Source organism: Gymnoscopelus braueri (genome assembly GCF_963280865.1).
Source record: "Gymnoscopelus braueri genome assembly, chromosome: 10".
Lineage (NCBI taxonomy): Eukaryota > Metazoa > Chordata > Actinopteri > Myctophiformes > Myctophidae > Gymnoscopelus > Gymnoscopelus braueri.
In genome coordinates this window covers 16,165,097-16,185,944 of record NC_137611.1, presented here as the reverse complement: position 1 = coordinate 16,185,944, position 20,848 = coordinate 16,165,097, and the positions used below count along the sequence as shown (strand labels likewise).

At 41.3% G+C, this 20,848-nt stretch overlaps 1 protein-coding gene across 1 annotated transcript; it reads left to right on the top strand.

The window, feature by feature from the left end:
• The first annotated feature begins 266 nt into the window (after nt 1-266).
• On the top strand, nt 267-19,394 carry ncstn (nicastrin). The gene is made up of 17 exons (XM_080439638.1): nt 267-356; nt 3,489-3,590; nt 4,160-4,280; nt 4,684-4,805; nt 5,517-5,662; nt 8,156-8,306; nt 9,632-9,744; nt 10,672-10,830; nt 11,753-11,857; nt 12,178-12,255; nt 13,127-13,299; nt 13,801-13,903; nt 14,465-14,563; nt 15,209-15,296; nt 16,299-16,456; nt 16,550-16,765; nt 18,191-19,394. Exons 1-17 carry the CDS (start codon nt 296-298, stop codon nt 18,311-18,313), a joined length of 2,118 nt encoding a protein of 705 aa, XP_080295764.1. The 5' UTR covers nt 267-295; the 3' UTR covers nt 18,314-19,394.
• Nucleotides 19,395-20,848: the final 1,454 nt, after the last annotated feature.

The following is a 20,848-nucleotide window of genomic DNA, read 5'->3' as shown; positions in this document are numbered from 1 at the left end:
GCGCAGAGGAAATCGGAGAAAATGGCCACCGATCGGATTAAAATGTTTTTTATTGAACAATACGGAAGATCCGGTTACTTAGACCCACCCGATGTAAATTGTAACATCCGTGGCCATGGGTGAAGCACTTTATATTTGAAATGTGAACCTTCATGTGGATGTACGGGCCAAAAAGGGATCAAGTACAAACACCAGGTTGAAGTTCATCATGTTTCAGGGCCCACGGAACCACATAACCCGGAGGATTGTCTCATGTGACACTTCCTGTGAGTTGTATTGTTTCTCAACCAGGAAGATGGATCAGCTATTATCGCCCAAATGGAGCCTAGTTTTCATCATATATTGGCTTTTCGACGGTAAGTCGTTATGTTTGAATTAGCGAAGGTACACGTTTGTTCATTTCTATGACTATGTGCCAGTTTTGGTGGCGTTTTTTTGCTTTTTTTAAATCATTATTATTCATCATGATTGGGAGGGAGGCTGACTGGATGCTATGCTAGCTGACTGGCTGTGACTCTGCTAGCAACTAGTAACACAGATCTGTTCTTTTTAAATTACATGTTGCATATTAATACTAATGAGACATATTCAAACAGTCATACTAGTCATAGTGAACCATGATCTCATCATGTGCTTTAACCCTTAAAAGACCTGAGGCCCATTCTACAAATGCCTTCTAAATCACTGTAGTTCTCACACTTTTTCGTGATTCAAAAAGGATTCAACATATTTCAAAAAATAGCAGTTGTACAAGCTCGCTTTTGTGACGTGCTGTGAGCTTGTATATCTTCTGTTTTTGAATAGCCAACCCTAAAATCTAAAATGATAGATGCTTTGCGGTATGTCAATGTATGTAAAAATAAAAAAAAGGAATTATCCTTATCCTTATGTGACTTGGATGCAATGGTGGAAGTACTCACATTTTTTACTTAAGTAAAAGTACCAATAGCAGAATATAGAGTTAATATTAAAAGTTCTGCATTCACATTTTACTTGAGTAAAAGTACAAAAGTATTTTCATCCAATCGTACCGAAAGTAAAAGTACTCATTTTGCAGAAAGTACCATTTCAGGTTTCAAAATGTATAAAAACTCTTTTGAAAATAGCTGAAGTATAAAAGAAGGCATAGTTGTATGTTTTGTCTTAATAATCCAAATCTGCAAAGTAACTAGTAACTAAAGCTGTCAAATAATTGTAGTGGAGTAAAAATATAATATTTATTAATATGAAGTATCAAAAATGTAAATACTCAAGTAAAGTAAAAAAAATACCTCAAAATTGCACTTAAGTACAGTACTTGAGTTGAGTAAAAGTACTTAGTTACTTTCCACCATGACTTCTGCTTGGATGACTTCTTCCCCTCCAGCACCAGTGAATGTCAGCGTGACCACTCGTGATTACCCCACACACACACACAGTGGCTTATGGAACTGAACCGTGGCATTCATAACATCAAAACATGAATATTATTATAGAAGTTATTACTAAGGACCAGTTGGTGGATGTGTATATCTATAACAAAAAGGTGTGAAAGTAGTGGTTAATTACTGTGCGGTTTGGTTTTTCTTGTGTTAATTGCACAGCTTAACACAGATTTTTAATGTTTTGGCACTCAAGACTCAGTTGTTTTATTGTTGTATAATCTCTTTGTCCTTTCTGTATAGTCTTTTTTTTAAATAATGTATTTAAAGATAATTTAAGGCAGGTATGTTGAAGGTTAGCCTTGGATCAAGACTATCATAGATGTATTTTATAGAGTCTGACTTTTACTTTCGTTTCGATATGCAAATGTGAAAATCGATAAAATACATATATGATAGTCTTGGTCCAAGGCTAGGTAAGGGTAGACATGAAACTAGTCTGTTAAATTGTCTTTTGTAATGTATTTTCTTTGTTGGGCTCCGTTCCTACTTAAACACAACTATTTTGTCACTAGCAAGCAAACATTAGGACTCGTGCTGTATTTCGCACATAAAAGCCAAATTATTTACTGATGGAGCCAGGGCCTTTGGTTACTTACTGTTAACTCCATCCATAATAACTCCATAAAGGTCAGCTATGAATATTAGTAAATGGTGTATTTATATATCGCGCCTTTATCCAAGACGCTTTACAATGATTGTGCATTACATTCACCCATTTACACATCGATGGGCGGAGGAAACCATGCAAGGCACCAACCTGCTCATTGGGAGCAATTAGGGGTTCAGCGTCTTGCTCAAGGACACTTCGACACTAACTCTGGGGGGAGCCCGGGAATCGAACCGGGAATCGAACCGGGAACTAAAAACCAAGAGGAGGAACAACAAGGCCAATTTGTGTTGGGGTGCAATTTATTTGGGTTAGTCATGAGTGTCAGGTAGCTGATGCGGACTCATCAAATACAACAATTACAATTTAGATAATACATTTAGTATATATACACTCTTATCCAGAGCGGCATGAACCCTAGTCAACAATCAACAGGGTTATTAGTCACACACAGTAAGTAGAGTGCAAATTGATGCAAAGAAACTAGGACACCAGGTAAACATGAAACCTGCTAGCATTATATAAACAACATGCTGTCTAATAACTTGAGGTCAAGCAAAACAAATACAAATACTAACAACACATGTAAAAGGTAGCCAGCATACTGAGCATAGCATCTGCATTACGGTCTAGCATCTATCAAAAAGTGCTCAAAAAGGGGTACAAGGGCCCGGACTGCTGGCGCAGTGGTCCGGGCACCTAGGCTACAATGTAGCCTGACAGCGTGTCGTGGGTTTGAGTCCCGATCCTACGGCCTTTGCTGCGTCCCCATCTCTCTCTCCCTAATTTCTGTCAGCCAACGGTCCTATCTATAATAAAGGCATAAAAAGCCCCAAATACATCAAAAAAGGGATACAAGGAGAGAGGAGTCCTAGGGCGGTGATGTGGTGTCTAAAGAGGTGACCATGGCAGAAAATAGAGAGTGAGTTTACAATTTATTCTGGAATGGTTGCAAGAGGGAGTTTATTCCACACCCTGGGAGCCAGGAGGAGACAAGTCAAGGTCTTGGAAGAGCGTGGGCCAGGGGTGTTTTTTAGGGAAGGTTTGAACAGACTTCCTGTGTTAGCTATAAGTGAGTAGGAGGAAGGAGGGGTCACACTCCTTCCAGGAGAACTTGGATGTCTGGGGTGTTAAGTAAGTAAGCCTTGCCGAGCCATGAGGCCCATAGGGTTCCTGTAGCGTGAGGCAGATGTACAAGTACACCCCCTGGACACAACGCTATGTCGCAGGGACTTACCCCTCAATCTAACCCTTGATGCTGAGTGCCAAGCAGGGAGATGCATTGGATCTTTGGTATGACCCGACCCGACCCAGGGATCGAACCCGACCTCCCAGTGTCTGGGCGGACACTCTAACAGTCCGCAAGGCCACTGAGCTGGTCTTGTGTGGGGTGACTGACTGTGGGGTCCCCCTTTATTTGGTCTGAATCAAACCCTGATGTTGTTTTTTCCTTGCAGGTGTCACCTGTAACTCCGTGGAACAGAAGATCTACATAGAACTCAACCACACAGTTCCATGTGTCAGACTGCTCAATGCAACACATCAGATAGGCTGCCAGTGTGAGTGATATAGCAGAGACACACACACACACACACACACACACACACACACACACACACACACACACACACACTTAAAAGGGTGTCACCAAAGACAGTTGCTCAGCTCTGCACGTAATCTTCTCTCCCATGTTTCTGATATATCTCGAGTCACGACTCATTTGTATACGCAATCAAGGATGCGTGGGCCAAAATAAAAAACACTGTTAAAATGTAACACATTTGAGAGGAATGCTCCAGTTTATACCAGAATGTAGACTTGTCACAGACATTACAAATGTAGCATACGGTTTGTGTCGACTAGGCATTTATTTTATTTTATTTTACAAATACAACTGTCTTTTAAATTGGCAGAGAGTCTTTGAATTTAGGCAGCTAGCTATTGTTATTTTTGTAGTTTCTAGTGTCTTTGGGCATGTAACATTAAAAGTATGAAATTGGTCGGAATGATTTACTGTACTAGACGTTGCCACACTGAACTCAGCTGCAACATGTTATCATTTTGAATTGCTTCATCCACTCATGTTTCTGCCTGAACTGATGTGGAACCATTGTATTTTGTTTTTCAGCCTCTATATCAGGTGATGTAGGCGTGATCCATGTGTTAGAGGACAACAACTTGGAGTGGGTCCTGAGTACTGGGCCCAATCCTCCTTACATGGTTATAATGGAGGCCCAGTTATTTACCAGGTACACACACACACACACACACACACACACACACACACACACACACACACACACACACACACACATAATTGTCTCATACTACGGTTAAAATACTACATGATGCCGTTCTTCTACACTGACAGTAGGCTTACTTAGGACCTCCTGTCATTTGTTTTCGCGTATTTTTTTAAACGTTTGCAATTTTAAACTTCGATTTTGTAACGGAAGTCAAAGGAGCTCGGATCCGGCTGAAACCTTGCCAAAATTTGGATGCAATATGACATAGATATGTCATAGACGGGTGACTTCACAGGCTGACTGGCTCCAATGATATCCTCATTGGAGCCAGTTCGTTCCCAGGTGGATCCCGAGATCCAAATGATTTCTTATTCTAAAATGGATCCATTGGTTCATGCTCCTCCAGGGACAATATGTTGAAGCTGAAGACCGTCCCCAGAAGGGTGGCTGGGGTTGCCGTGATAGCACCGAGCACAAACCCCACCGAGGGCTTCTCTCCTCACACCACCTGTCCCAATGAGAACACGGGTGAGTCACATCACACCAAACTCTGTCGACCAATAATACACTGTTGCAATGAACAGAAATGCCTTTCCCAGTCATCAATATGTTTGTAACAACCTTGTCTTTAATTTTCTTCAGCAAGGTTAACCGCAACAACAACCAACATAACTGTTGTGTCCCTATTTTGGCAATGTCATTGTAGGCACAAAAAATGCTAAAATAGCTGATCTGCGGGTCAGATAGCGGCGCAGTGTGACCTTGTAGGATAGTTATTTTTTTGACAAATTTAAATGCGGGTAAAAGGGATATTTCACCCCCAACATTACTTTCTTTCTATCGATTACACACCCCATGGAGACTTGAATTCATGGAGATGATTTAGTTTCTGTCGCATTCCTAAGTCAATAATTTGATGACGGTAGAGTCTCCGGGAAACATCTTTCCACCGGTCATCTAATGATTGGCTTCGAAATGCGACAGAAAAAGGGTGGGGTGTGTCATTGATAGAAAATAAGTCATTAAATAAGTTCATTTGGGTGAACTATCCATTTTTAAGTGGTTCATTTAGTTCATTGCTTCAGCAAAGTTGAAATGTCCAAAACCAATGTAAAAAAAAAATAGAAATATGTTGACATTATTAACAGTAATGGAAACTGACTCAATGGAAGCGTCACCATTGACAGTAATGTGCACTTTTAATTGCTGATCAATTGGTCCTCTCATGTGTCAATGTAGGTGTCTATTCAGAGAGCTACGACCCTAGCCTGGCCCACTGTAACACCACGGTATGGAACCCCAGTGGAAACGGGCTCTCCTACGAGGAGTTTGGCTTCCCCGTCTTCTCACTGAAAAACGACAATGAGACCGAATTCATCAAACAGGTAAGCCTGTATATCTGTCTGACACATACTGTATATACACCAATATGCTGTCGAGTGGAAAACCTTGTATATCGTTGCTGTCTGGCAACTATATGCCTCCAAATTATCCAAATGTTAAATGTTTATTTTTTAATGAATGCCCTACTTCATCAATCATACAAGAGCGTCGCACAAAAGTAGTGTAAATAGCTGATCTACAGGCTCACAATGCCTCACATCGGCTATTTTCCCTATTTTTAAATGTTTTTAAAATACTATAAAAGGAATAATTTTGGACATACAAGGTTTCCACCTGACAGTGACAATATTCAAAACAACAGATTTTCATTAAATGGAAAGACACTCTTGATGAAGGTCCGTTGGCGTGTGAATAAAATAGATGTTGCTGAGCAAGAGCAGTGTGCAGGATTCTTCTTCATGAATATTTCTTCATGACTGGTCATGAAATCATGGAAAGAAAAACCTGTTCCTTCCAATGGATCTAAACTTGAGTTTATCATGAGATTTAATCACAAGCTCTAATACTTGGTTAAATATTTTCTAGAGCCCACAAAGAGATGACCAATAGCATTACTCTATTAAAATGGGACGATATGGTATCGGAATGGACACCTTTTTGAAAAAAATATAGAATCTTTATTTTGTTATACTGGAAATAAGTACTTCTTGGTTACTGTTGATGAGCTACATTACACTGCCATCATATTAACCACGAGCATGCTTACTCTAGCCGTCTCTATTCTTGGGTGAACGTTCGGCGGAAATAGTCGACGTACAAGCATACAACAACGTGTCGAAGCGTGAGCTTCTGGATCGGCTGTTTTCCTAAAAAGAGAGTTGTTGTTGAGGGAAATTCTAGAGGATCTAGTACATAGCCGTGGGGGACCCCGGTCAACTAAGTATCTAGGGCTTAATTAAAGTTGACACAGAGCCTGTGTTAATGTTTCAAATCATATGTCATGTCCTATCACGGCTCTCTGCAAGCCAAATCCTAGAGTAGGTGTGCGTACAGACCACAGGCAGGCAGCTTTATCTGCATACTGATTACAGCTGTCACCACCACGCCGCTGAGCTCACATGACCTACTTTAACTTCCTTTCACCTCAACACTTGGTTTCAGTTTGTTGGCTTAAAGGCAAGGCAAGGCAAGATTATTTGTGTTGCACATTTTCTTACACAAAGGCAATTCAAGGTGCTTGGCGTGAGATGTCATAAAATTGAAATAAAATCACACCAACAGTAGGACACCAACAAAGGATCTGAAGACATGAACAGCATTTAAAAGCATAGAAATAAAAATAAATAAAAACATAATGGTGTATCTATTGTTTTTCAATTTCGAATCGATTTTGAAATCGGGTTGCTCCCGCACTTCTCTATAATCTCAAACATGCACACACCACAAAGATGTAATTTTTTTTTTGCATCACACACTGCAAGATATTATTAAGAGCATCGTGCCCGCCAGAACAATGAAGGCAGAAGCGGCTCTCCGCTACACTTCTTGTAGACTCTCGGCTATTGTGGCCGCGTGCGACTGTCCCAGATAAACATCCAGCATGTTTGATAATTATTGTGGTGGCCCCAAAGCGTCTGAGCAGATCGGGAGGTATAAGATTGGATCTGTGAACCCCTCACACTAGGGCTTTCACCAACTAGTCGACTAGTCGACTAGTATAACCACTAGTCGACTTTGTTGGTACTAGTCGAATAGTTGAATTTATTTGTTTTAATGCCATAGTAATGGCCCATATTATTATTATCCTCCTGACTTAATTTTTTATCAAAAGGGGGTCAAAAGTATGCCCAATAAAAGCCTATTATTGGGCAATGGGGATCCTTGGAGACGCTGCTGTGGTGCTGTGCTGCTGTGCCAGAAGCACTTCCCTTAAAACGCCATAAAAATAAGGGCAGGAGGATAATAATAATAGTAATATAGTAGTAGGATGGAATTAAAACAATGCCCCCCCCTAATACTACTTGGTCTAATGAGTCGACTAGTAAAAATCATTAGTTGTGAATGCCCTACCTCACACTGTACAGGATCATCTCGGCAGATAATCGGTTCCTCTAACCGAGATCCTGCCCTGTGATTGTCGGGATGGGCGTTTCCAACGCAGAATCTCCCTGATTATCCTGCTATGTGAGCCTAGGCTCACATAGCAGGAGTATTTTATACAACATACATTTTGGTCTAGATTATGCCTTTAGTGGTATAAACCTCCAACCTAGCTTGCTGTGACTTTGGCTCCAAGTGTTTAAACCACTTAAAACCTGGCGTCCCTATTTTGGCCATGTCATTATAAGCAATAATGTTACTGCAGATCTGCAAGCTCACAACGTGGTGTGACACAATGCGTTGAGAGCTTGTAGATCGGCTATTTGTTGTTATGATGAAGTATATAGGGCTTAAGTGGTTTAAGGAAGTTGATTGTTTTAAGGGGTTAATTTCTTCCTCACATAAACACCTGTACTGTTTGTCTCCGTCCACAGTGCTACCTGCAGCATAACCAGATCATGAACAACGGCACCCCTGTGTACCCGCTGTGTGCCATGCAGCTCTACTCCCACATGCACGCTGTGACCGACACAGCCACCTGCATGAGACGCAATGACATCAACTTCAGCTTCAGCATTAACCCAGGTATAGCACACTCTTCATTCTCAAGCTTGCACATAAAGAATTGCACCCACTGGGTGAATCAATATCCATGTAGTTCCACTGCTGAGCCTGAAGTGGTCTGGTGTGACCAGCCCTCTCGGTTAAAGGAGAATTTTGGACTAAAGTTTTATTACCTTTTCTATGATGTTATGATATCTTAGGATGAATGGTACAGTAGAAAAATTTCATAACTCCACCCCTGGTCCGCTACAGCTTAAAATGTGCGCGGATAGGCCTTAGGTTAGATCACATATTTTAATAGCTTTTTTTTTCTTTTTTTTTTGAGAGATCTGACGTTCATAATGACAGAACACTGTCCAAAAAAAACAGGAAAAAAAAAACAGAAGTCTCGCTAGACGAGATTGAAATCTCGAGATTTCAATCTTTTTTTTTTTTTTTTTTGGTTGCATAGTGTTCTGTCACTATGAACATCAGATCTCAAAAATAAAAAAAGCTATTAAAATATGTGATCTAACCTAAGGCCTATCCGCGCACATTTTAAGCTGTAGCGGACCAGGGGTGGAGTTATGCAAATTTTCTACTGTACCATTCATCCTAAGATATCATAACATCATAGAAAAGGTAATAAAACTTTAGTCCAAAATTCTCCTTTAAGGGACGCTCTTGCTCTGAATTTATCCTCAGACAGCACTTATTCCCAAGCTGTGTACGGCCTCCAACAAGCTCCACCAGTCAAATGTTTAGGTTTAGAGATATTAGTCACAGGGTTAGGGTCTGCTAGTCCTACCAGCCTGGCAGGAGGTGCACCTTTGAGTTGCTTCAGGATGAAAAAGTAATTGTCGCTGTCTTCTCGCTGGTTTCTTGGCAGCATATACTAATCCACAGACGCTGCTGCCTGTTGGCAGCCATAGCTGCGGTGTCAACGCTCCGCACCGCGACACCGCAGCGAAGGCTGCCGAGCGCGTCTGTGGATTTGTCTATACTGTAAGTATTGCGTTATGTCCGGCTGGGTTCTTCCAGTCTTTGGTTTAGAGTTGTGTTGATTTTGGTTTATCGTGCTGTTGCGATGTTGCGACCAAAGAAAGTCATAGTTGTAAAATGATTTGAAAGCACAGAGAAGTCCTGCTCCTGCCTGCCAAAAAGAGCCGCTACTGTGTCAAACTTGTATATTGTCGCTTTAAATCGACTGCTCATACAGCTATAAAGCTTGTATTTTACTGGTGTGTTCAAAAGCACTCAGAGTCAACAATATTCATAGATACTGTATGCGTATTATTCTTGTTTTTATTGTGATCATGTGAATTATGCCCGTCTGACAATAAACCCATGTTTCTTTCTCTAATTAGAGATGGTGTGTGATCCTTTGGGCGACTATAATGTGTGGTCTTCTACCAAGGCCATAAATAATAGCGCTATGGGCCACAAGGAGAAGGAGAGCGTGGTCATAGCAGCAGCCAGGGTGAGTAACTCAAACTGCCTATATGTGTATTATCAACAGTGATTTTTTATTTTAATGGAATATTTCCATATTTAGTAGCTGTACATACAGTACGTTTTCCAGTTTTTTTTGGCTGGATGTGGCTTTCTTCTGGCTTGTTTTCTGATATTTTTGGGGGGTTTCTGCCTTTATTGATAGTACACAGTTGAGAGAGAGACAGGGAGTGACACGCAGCAAAGGTCGTCGGGCTCGGGCATCGAACCTGCGACTCACTGTCAGGCTACATCAGAGCCTATATGGGGCATGCGCCTTAACCGCTAGGCCAGCGGAGCCCCTGGATGGGGCCTTCTGCAGTTTTAGAAAATACAAGTAGCTAAAGAAAATTCTGAACGCCAGTCGTGACCAAGAATTTATCTTGAGTGGTCAAAGTTGATGTTTGAGCTGTTATGGGATTAATTAAAGGACATGTTAACATGAATGTTTTACCCATGCAAGGTATTACTTTGTAGATATGAAACCGGAGCGAAACCCTTCTCGTGCTGTACGAGTAGGCCCAGAGACCAGACAGAGTCTACATTCCTGCATATTTTACGGGCACCTTTTGATTGATGGAACCATAAAACCATAAAATAGGCCACGACAAGTTAAGCTGAAGTACTTAGCCAGATATGATCATCACTCATCAGCTTTTCCATCTCCGCTCCGTTCCTTGCCCCTCCCCCCCTCTATCGCCTTTACCCCCCTACTAACTTAATTCCCTACACCCTGACATTCCCCTCCCTTACCTTCTGGCCTGACGTCTCCTCTGTCCTTTCTGGCCTGACGTCTCCTCTGTCCTTTTCTCTTCTCCCATCTTCCTTCTTCCTCCTCCTCTTTGCTCCTCTCCTCCTCCCTTCTTACTCCCCTCTCCTCTCCTCCCAACCTCTTTCTTCTCCTTTCCTCCCCTAGCTGGACAGCAGGTCATTCTTCTCAGAGGTTGCCCCCGGTGCAGAGTCCGGAGTCTCGGGCTTCATCACTCTGCTGGCCGCTGCCCACGCCCTGCGGGACGCAATGGAGGAGGCCGAAGCCGAGCTGCCACGCTCCATTCTCTATGCTTTCTTTCAGGGGGTCAGTACGTCCACCGGGTTACTCTCTCTAGGCCTTTAGCCAACTCTCTGGCCCAGCTGTAGAATAAGCTCTTGCTCCTAGATTGCCAACATTGAAAGCAAACAATAACAGTAAGCTTGACATGATGGGGAAGGGCCATAGTGCTACAAATCATTTACTGTGATCCAATAGGATTAGAAAAGGGGTATATGGGCATGAAGAAGACCGCTAACTAGAGAGATAAGAAGAGTTAGAAGAGAAAGTTAAATGCGCTAAGAAGATGTAAAACAAGAGATAAGAGTTAGAAAAATAATTAAAGCTAGAAAGCTATGAGTTAAAAGAGGAGAGAGTTAAAAAACCAAGAAGGAAGAGAGCTAAGTAGAGCTAGAAGAACAGACCTCCAAAAAGAGAAGAGGTGGGTTCTTGACTGAGCTCTGTGAGTTGACATTTACGTGCCTTTTCGTGTTGACAGTTTTGACAGTCAAGAGCAAAGGTCGGATCTACAGGCTGTAAATCTAACCCACTCTACAGTACCTGCAGATAGTACTTATACTCATCTGGAATAGTCTTGTCTTCCCTACGCTGACTCACAGACGTGTTACCAGACAGCTCTTATTAAACAGGCTGTTGACCTGATTCATGTTCACCATTTCATATAGTTGCGTCTTCCCATGGTGTGCCTGCCAAAGCCCTGCATTCAGGACAGCATTTCCTGTACTTAGTTTCATGTTACATATCCATTTTGAGGTGTTGTTATCCAGAGCACCACACAGTGAATGAGCAGCAGGACACATGATAGGTTATGGGGCTCGAGCCTATGATATTATGACTTAACGCCTCTGTTTTTGACGCCCCATCATGCATTCACAATATTCCCATTGCATTATTACATTTTTATTATAGACGTGGACCTTAATCAGCAATTTCCTCTTCCTCACCCCAGGAAGCCTTTGACTACATCGGTAGCTCACGGATGGTCTATGAGATGGATCACAAGATGTTTCCCATCGACCTGGACAATGTTCACTCGGTTCTTGAGGTCGGACAGGTATGTAACTGTATACGTCACGATGAAACGCATTGTGTCACAGAATATATGCACAATATGTGCACATTTTCCTCATGCAAGTCACTGCAGGATTAGAAATCCAATGCAGTAAAATAAAATCCCATCCTTACCGCTCAACGTCTTTCATTGTAAAACGAGTACCAACAATAAGGCTGATTGGGTTTCAACATCACCTTACACACACATCTTTTGTTCTTTATTTAACTCACTGCTCTTTTATGTAAGTGTCTATTGTGCAGATGTAACCCCATCTCTCTATGAACCATATTTCACATTGGTTTCTCAATTCTTGCTTGAAGGTGGGGCTTCGTAACGGCCCCAACCTGTGGCTCCACTCCGACCCCGTGTCCAGGAGGAACGTCAGCGTCGATGGGCAGGTTTGTAGCCGTGTGTGTTACTGTGTATGAACGTTTTCCTTCCTATGTTGAGCAGTGGTTCTCAAACTTTTTAATTTCAAGTAACCCCATAACTCTGGGAGTGCACAAATGGAACCAAATGGACCCGTAAGGGTCCATTTGGTTCCATTTGTGCACTCTCAGAATTACAGACCTGTAAGGGTCCATCAAGTGAACTCTCAGACATGCAAAAGTGTCACTTTTCAGCTACAGTCACCTTTTTGAACCCAAATAGGGCAATTGTGTGACACCTGACCCGAAAGAAAACAACATGTTGTCACCTTTTTCACCTCGGGGCTGTTTGCATGCCTGAACTCTGAGGGTCCCTGAACCCAACTTTGAGAACCACTGGTTGTAGAGCATCACTGCAAGAGCGTTTCCACTGAAATGCAAACGAGTGTCTCGTGTAATTATTTTAGCGTTGCCGACTGTACTAGAACCATATCTGAAACATAAAACCGGGTCAGATATTAAACCAAAACTGGATTTACAAGCAACTTAACAACTTTCAACCTGGCATCCCTATTTTGGGCATGTCATCATAGCTGAAACATTTCGAAAATATTCAATTTGTTTTCTAAAGTGTCAGATCTACCAGCTCACAGTGCGATAGATCGGCTATTGTCGCTGCGTGACAATGTCGTCCGAAGATTAAATCAGGCTGAAGTGATTAATATGTTTAAATAAAGGACAGCAGTACCAGGATGTACTCGATCACAGAGGCTTTTACAATGAAAATAGTATATTGAGTACATTTTTACAGCAGGCATTGAGTAACAATAATAATAATAATACTATAATATTGAGCCATAGCTTTGTGTGAGTGATTCTTTTCCACATGCTTCCATAACAGGTAAAGACCCTGGTGGATAACCTCCAGAAAGCTGCAGCGAACACCACAGTCACAGTGGGTGAGCCCACCGTCTCTCAGCCTCTCCCACCCTCGTCCTTCCAGCGTTTTCTGCGAGCTCGGCCCTCCATCCCTGGCGTTGTCATCGCCGCACACCAGTCCTCGTTCCACAACAGGTGACTGGGGCTTTTTCTTTAGCTCTTATTTTTTATTATTTTCGAATCATCACATTCATTGTCTGATATTAACCCATTATTATTACCGGAAAAAGCATCTGTCATTTTAGATTTGAACCATGTAAACCATTATTTTATACCTTGGCTATTCAAAAATAGCAGATCTACAAGCTCATAGCACGGCACCGAGTGCCGCGCTATGACCTTGTAGATCTGCTATTTTTTTAATATAAAAAAAAAAACATCTTTCAATATATATATTTTTTTGAAGCAAACATTTGTCCACGGCCAAATACATATAATTTTGGGGGTCCTTGACATGAAAAAGTTTGAGAACCACTGATGTTATAGCAACACAAGTGTTTCAGAAAACTGTTAGGATTTAGGAGACATTTGTAGAGTCGGCCTCAGGTCTTAATGGGTTAAAGACTTTTCCAGATTACGATATTTTGTTACATTACAAAAACACATTTTAATAGTTTTTCCCCCCCGTGTCCACAGGTACTATGAGAGCATGTATGATAATGCAGCCAACCTGAATTTGACCTATCCACCGAACCAGAGCCCAGAGGAACAGCTTGTGGCTATCACGGACACAGCCAAGGTACCACTTATTTTACCCACATTAACCCAGGTGTCCCCAGTATTTGGGGTATTTATTTCATCTTTTCAAAAGATAAAGAAAAAAACCTTTTCTCAAAATTACAAAAACATTTTTAAAAATAGCTTAAGTAGCCAATCTACAAGCTCACAATGCGTCGCAAGCTTGTAAATTGGCTATTTTTTTGCAAGTTGTACGACAACGAAGTACCGTATATATAGGGCATAAGTTTTAAAAACATGCAGTTCAATCTTGTCCATATATTATACTGCACTCAATTCAAATTATAATGAACTTAGGCCCCTTTGATTTGAACACATACTTATATTTGTCTAATCTCTCTTAACCAGCTTTACACAATACCACAGTGGAAAGAATTCTCAACCTTTTAGTGTGAAAATAGCAATAATAGAATTTCTGCTTGATTTGAAAAACTAAACAAAAAAACAAAAGTTAAGATATGAAGTATTTTAATTGAGTGCATTGCTTCTATTGTTGTTGGGTGCAGAACAGATATGTTGCGTGACAACGATAACCACTCTCTTTTCTCTGCTTACTTACCAGGCACTGGCGGAGGTGGCGTCCACGGTTGCCCGCTCTCTCTACCTGCAGGCCGGTGGAGCAGAAGCCCAATTGCCCAGCATCAATGCAGACCCTCAAATAGTAAGATTCAGTGCTTGATCAAACTGAGGCCGTGTGGAAAGATATTGATTCCATCATGATGTGATTCATACAAACTTTGCCTTGGACTTGCTGAATCTAGGTACAAAGACTTGTTCTTTTCACCGATCTGCAATGAAAGCTATTGACTTTCAGCCAAGGTTTTCAAATCAATCTACAAAAGAATCACGGTTTTGAATTGTCTATCTCAAGCAAGGTTCAATTCTCCCCAATTTGATCTTCATATATTGTACTGAAATGAATGGAATCCAATCCATGTAAATAAATATTTTATGCTTTGGAAAATTGTCAACAGTAATTTTACAATGCACTTAAGATTTCCTTTTGTAGAAACGTACTGTATAGCGTCTGTTCAATATAACCTTAATTCTTAAATGTATGTCAGGAATTATATTCTTAGATTTCATAAAGTATGACAACAATTTGTGCAACTGGCCACAGAGATAACTGCACAGCACCAAAATGCAGTTTTAGTCATTCGATCAATTCTAATAATCAATTTTAGTCATTCGATCAATTCTAGTAATCAATTCTATGATTTCACAGCATTTTGTTTCCATGTGTCATTGGTCTTGAAGAATTAAGCTGAACCAATGACCCTCTTTTCTCTGTCTCGGTCTCTCCTAGGTCACCCAGTTGCTGTATGGATTCCTAGTTCGATCAAACAACTCATTTTTCCAGGCGTTGTTACACCCAGATCTTCAGAGACTCCTCAGTGAGTTGACCAGGGGCGTCGTTGCGCGGGGGCTTCGGTGGCTATAGCCACCAATGTTTTATCCAAAGCCACCAATAATAAAAAAAGATAATAATAATAATAATAATAAAACAAATATATATATATATATATATATTTTATTTTTAATTATATATCTATAACCCTACCCCTAACCCTAAAACCGAAATAAAGTAACAAAAACGGGGGAAAAAGTACCCAAATCCGCCGAAATCCGCTTCGCGCACGGGGAGTGTGTCCGTTGCCTGGGGGGCTAAGCCCCCAACCTAGTAGAGACCTAGCGACGCATCTGGAGTTGACCTCCTTGTTAAAGCATTGGTTCTCAAAGTGGGGTCCGGGGACCCCCAGGGGTTCCAGGGGATCCCCAGCTAAATTAGTTAACATAGTGTCACAATCATTTTAACCACTTTTATCCATATTTTATACTTTGGCTATTCACGCTATGAGCGTGTAGATCTGCTATTTTTTTTAAATAGTTAACATTTTTGCAAATCTTTGAATATATATATATTTTTTAAAGCCAACATTTGTAACTCAAATCTTTGCTTCTGGGGGTCCCTGGAACAAAATATTTTGAGATGGGGGGGGGGGGGGGGGTCTGCGATCCCCCAAAATGTATTTGGCCACGGATCCCCATCTCAAGATATTTTCTTCCAGGGACCCCCAGAAGCAAAGATTTGAGTTACAAATGTTCGCTTTAAAAAAATATATATATATATATTCAAAGATTTGCACAAATTTCCAAGACTTTTCAAAAATGGCAGATCTTCAAGCTCATAGCACTGCTATAAGCTTGTATAGCTGCTATTTTTGAATAGACAAAGAAAGCGGTTTTGTGATTTTCTTATGATGACTGTTCACTGTTGTAATTCCATGGCAATAAAGGTCTATCCTGTCCTATGTCCCGTGGATGTAGGAGAAATGCTGAAACATGTTTTGGTGCTTTTGTCTCTTTCTGACAAGCTATGTCTCTTTATTCATCAGAGAATGAGCCACCAGAGTACTACGTGGGTGTGTGGAACAGCCCGTCGCACACCTCCACCCCCACTGTTCTGGTCCAGCATTTACTGGCCAACCTGACCGGCACCGTGATTAATATCACCCGGGAGAACTGCCAGGGTCAGAAGGAGAATGACACGGCTGTAAGTCATGTCAACATCATGTCGTCTCTGATGCTACCGTAACGGTTTCATTTGTTTTGTATTTGTTGTAATTCTCTTGTCCCTCCCTGCCAGATGTATTCCTACCTGTGGGTACAGGGCGTGGCTCCATCCAACATCACCGAGCGAGAGGGCTACTGCGTGCGCTCCTCGGTGCGCCTCTCCAAAGCCGTGTCGCCGGCCTTCGACATCCTGAGCCAGTACAGCTCCAAAGATTACTCCACGTGGACGGAGTCGCGGTGGAAGTTCATCCGAGCGCGCGTATTCCTCGTCGCCAGCAACGATCTGGAGGCAAGTATTAATTTTAACAAGGTCTATCCCAGCGATGTCAAACTCGTGATCCGCGGGCATTTTGCGGCCCGCGGAGGGGTCCAATGCGGCCTACGACATGATTAAAAAAAAAAGCTAATTCATACTCTTAACGAAAAAACAAAACAAAAGCAGCTTCTTCAAACAATAGAGGCACTGAGGCAGTTATCCCCCCCCACCCCCTCTCGCCGCTGACTGTACCTGACTCTGAAGGTCTATAGTGGCCAAACTTCTGCGAGAACAATAGCCAAGCCATTGAAGCCATGGCCAATTAGCATACAGTTGACCATGGCTTCTCTTACATCGTCAAACACAGCATGAGTAGAGCCTCAGGCAGCGAGGTAGGCAAGTATCACCATTCACCTGAAAGCTGAGGAGAAGACCACCGCTGCTGTGATTCAATATGCTATCCAAGAAAAAAAAGCTTGTAGATGAAGGCCGTGCATTCAACTCTCTTACTTGGAGAGAATGCTTTTTCTTCTATATGAGTTCAAAGGCAAGCCTACGTGTCTGATATGCTCTACGCAAGTTTGTGAAAAGGAATACAACACTATGAGACAAGGCACAAAGACAAGTATGACAATTTTACAGGAGAATCCAGAAGGCAAAAGAGTGACGAACTTGAAGAAGCTGTGAAAAAACAACAGTCCGTGTTAGCAAAACACGGATTACTCAAAAAAGCCGTATTCCGAAGGGGAATTTATCAAAGACTTCAAGCTGGCCGCCGCTGAATTGGTGGCACCTGAGAACAGGCAGGCGTTTGCTAATTATCAGCTAGACTCCATCCCATGTGGCTCTTCCAGAACTTACACTCTTATACTCTGGCATGTTGCTGCAGGACGTGGGTCGAATCCCACTGAGCCTCGCTGTCTGATTTCCTGTCTGTCTGGGGGAAACGAGGTTATTCCCCAACTTTTACACCAGAATAGCTCGTCTCGTGTAGCCAGCCGATTGTGGAGCTCCACCTACCGATTTGTCTCTAGTGACATCTAAATTCTGTGTATGAGATAAAACTGGCTGGAAACAATTCAGAGATTTAAAAAAAATAACTGCATTGGAGAACCAATGCAAAGACTCTAGGGCAGTCCTTCAAATCGGTACAGTGATATGATTGACTTCCAAAGCAGTAGGCATGGTAGTTTTTGTGGCCATTTTCTCCACTCCTCGAGCCACTACATTGAAATTTAGATGTCACCAGCCGTATCGGCAGGCAGGGATCAACAATTCGGTTGTCTGGCTACGCGAGACCACGGAATAGCAGAAGAATGACTCTTCTTCTTTCTCTCCTCCATCCATCTCTCCCCTCTCTTCCTCAATCTCTTGCCCTCCCCCTTCTTTCTCTGGCTATCTTTCCCCTCCATATCTCCCTCTTGTCTCTGTTTTCCCCTCTCTCCCTCATCCCTCCAGATGCTGACCCTGGGCGTGGGCGTTGGTATCCTGTTAACATCGCTATTCCTGACATACGTCATCAACGCCAAGTCCGAGATGCTCTTTAGCTCGGCCAGGGAACCCGCCAACGCCACCTACTGAGTGAAAAATACAACAACACCTTAGTGGGTGGGCTTCAAACCCACAACCACCACAACTTCTACTACATCATCTACAACTCCCAAACAAACATGGACACGACTGGTTTTTAAAACTCACGATTCAGCAATAGGTACACAGGCAGTTTAGATACAATTGAGCAGGGTTGTTTATTTTATGTTTTAAATGGACAACAGACTCACTCGGGTGAGGCAGGAGACGGAGTTGGACTCTCAGCAGGATCAAAGTGCACTGGGCTCGGGATCAGGGTCTGTCAGTGCTCCAACTCAAGTGTAAAAAGATGTTCATATTCTTTTTTTCTTTTTTTTCCCTTCTATTTGCAAAGAATGTTTTGTTTACTGTAACATGGGATTAGGCACTAAGCATTATTGGAATTTAGAATTTGTTTGTGAGTGTGTGTGAGATTGAGAGAGAGTGAATGAGTGAACCACTGAAATAAATGAGTGATTTTAGTTGTACAAAGTGTGTGTGTGTGTGTGTGTGTGTGTGTGTGTGTGGGGATGTGATTTTTGTGAGTGTGTACAAATGTGTGAAAGATTACGATGGTATGTGCAATACTATAGTTGTCTTCTCCGTCTGTAGTTAACTTATCAGGCAGACCTAATGGAAAGGAACCATTTTTCTTTTCCAGATAAATGGACTTAAGCCTGATTTATACTTTACTTGTGTGCCAGTGTCGCGTACCCAAAATAACAGATTCACAAGCTCACAACGTGATCAGCTATTTTTGGTGCACGATGCACCGAGCAGCCAAGTATACATCTGGCATTAAGGGTGTTTGGTTTGATTTCATGAATGACCACTATACACTCAGATTAGAATGAAAATACAGTTGTGCTGTATGATTTTGTGTTAGTTTAAAAACAAATTTCACAGTGTTCTGTTTTAATATGGTAGAGTTCATTTTTTTGAGATTTTGATTACATACATCATGCCTGACGTTTTTATGTGTTGATGGATGTATGTTTTTGTTTCATTCATGGCGGGTTATGTCTGACCAACCGGGGAATAGTTTTGATGATTCATTGCCTTGATAACAAAATAAACATGGCTTCTTCTCCAGTTCTTTTGTAGGCGCACAATTAAATTAAAAAATATACTGTGTACTGAAAACTCAAGTACTTGTCCCAATATTCATGCTGTTACTTTATTTTGATATGTTCTTTGTCCGCGGTCCACCTTTTTGGTTCTACTCCCAAGTTGACCCACTTGTTGATAAACGCAAATCATTTTGAAATCATGTTGATTTTACATTTATAAAAAAAAATTATAGCGATAAATTAGAAATAAGTTTGTATAAATGTAGAATCTGATTGTTGAAAGCTACATTCTTTATGATCCTGTATTATTGAATGTACTGTAAATTATTTTAAGGAAATGCTTTCCATTGTATGGTCTGTGCCAGTGGTTCTCAAACTTTTTCATGCCAAGGACCCCCAAATTGATATATATTTGGCTGCGGACCCCCATCTGAAAATGTTTTGCGCCAGGGGACCCCCAGACAAGATTTGTATTAAATAATTATAAAATGTAACACTTTTGAAACATTTGAGCCTGTATATCTGCTATTTTTGAATAGCTAACGTATAAAATATAGATATCAAATGTATTAACACATTTTGCTGTAGCCCCCTCAAGGACCCCTGGGGGTCCCCGGACCCCACTTTGAGAACCTCTGGTCTGTGCCATATATAGCTGTAAAGGTCTGTGTCTGTCTCATAATAGTCTGCTTTTGAAGAAACTACTGACCCTGGCAGCTTCTAAAGCCCATAGCCCGGAGGAACAGTCGCGCTGTGATTGGCTAATTGGTTGTCAAGCAGCTGTTGACGCGAGGAAACAATATTGTTGTAATGTACACATTCATCTGGACAACACCTGTCATTTTAGAAAACTGTATTTACTTGTTACTTTGTAGATTTGGATTATTATTACAAAACATACATTAAAGGTAGGGTAAGTGATTTGCGTTGGTTAAAATAATTGTTAAATAGCTCTATATTCTGATAGTACTCATTGCTATAGAGTGTTTGTTCAGTATTAGGAGTCTCCTTGTCTCTCCAGCTCTTTATAAAACAGAAAATGCATTTTCGTTTCAGTTTCAGTTTCATTTCCAATTTTATCCAACCAGGACAGAGAACTCAATCAGGATACAGATTAAACAAGTGAAATTGGAAGTGATGACACTAAGAAATGAGCATGCAAAATTGGAACTGGAACACTATACAAATTAAGCTTAAAAATGGGTACTTTCTCCTGATTGGCTGAGATTTTGACACCTACCGAAACATTTATTTTCTGTTTATTAAAGAGCTGGAGAGACAGGGAGACATCTGTTACTGAAAAATCACTCTATAGCAATGATTACTATCAGAATATAGTGTTTTAACCTTTTAACAAAATACTTTTTGTTTTAACCAAAAAATATCACTTACCCTACCTTTAACCACTTAAGCCCTAAACTTTAGCTATTTGAAAATAGCCGATCTACAAGCTCACAATGAGTCGCATGATCGTGGC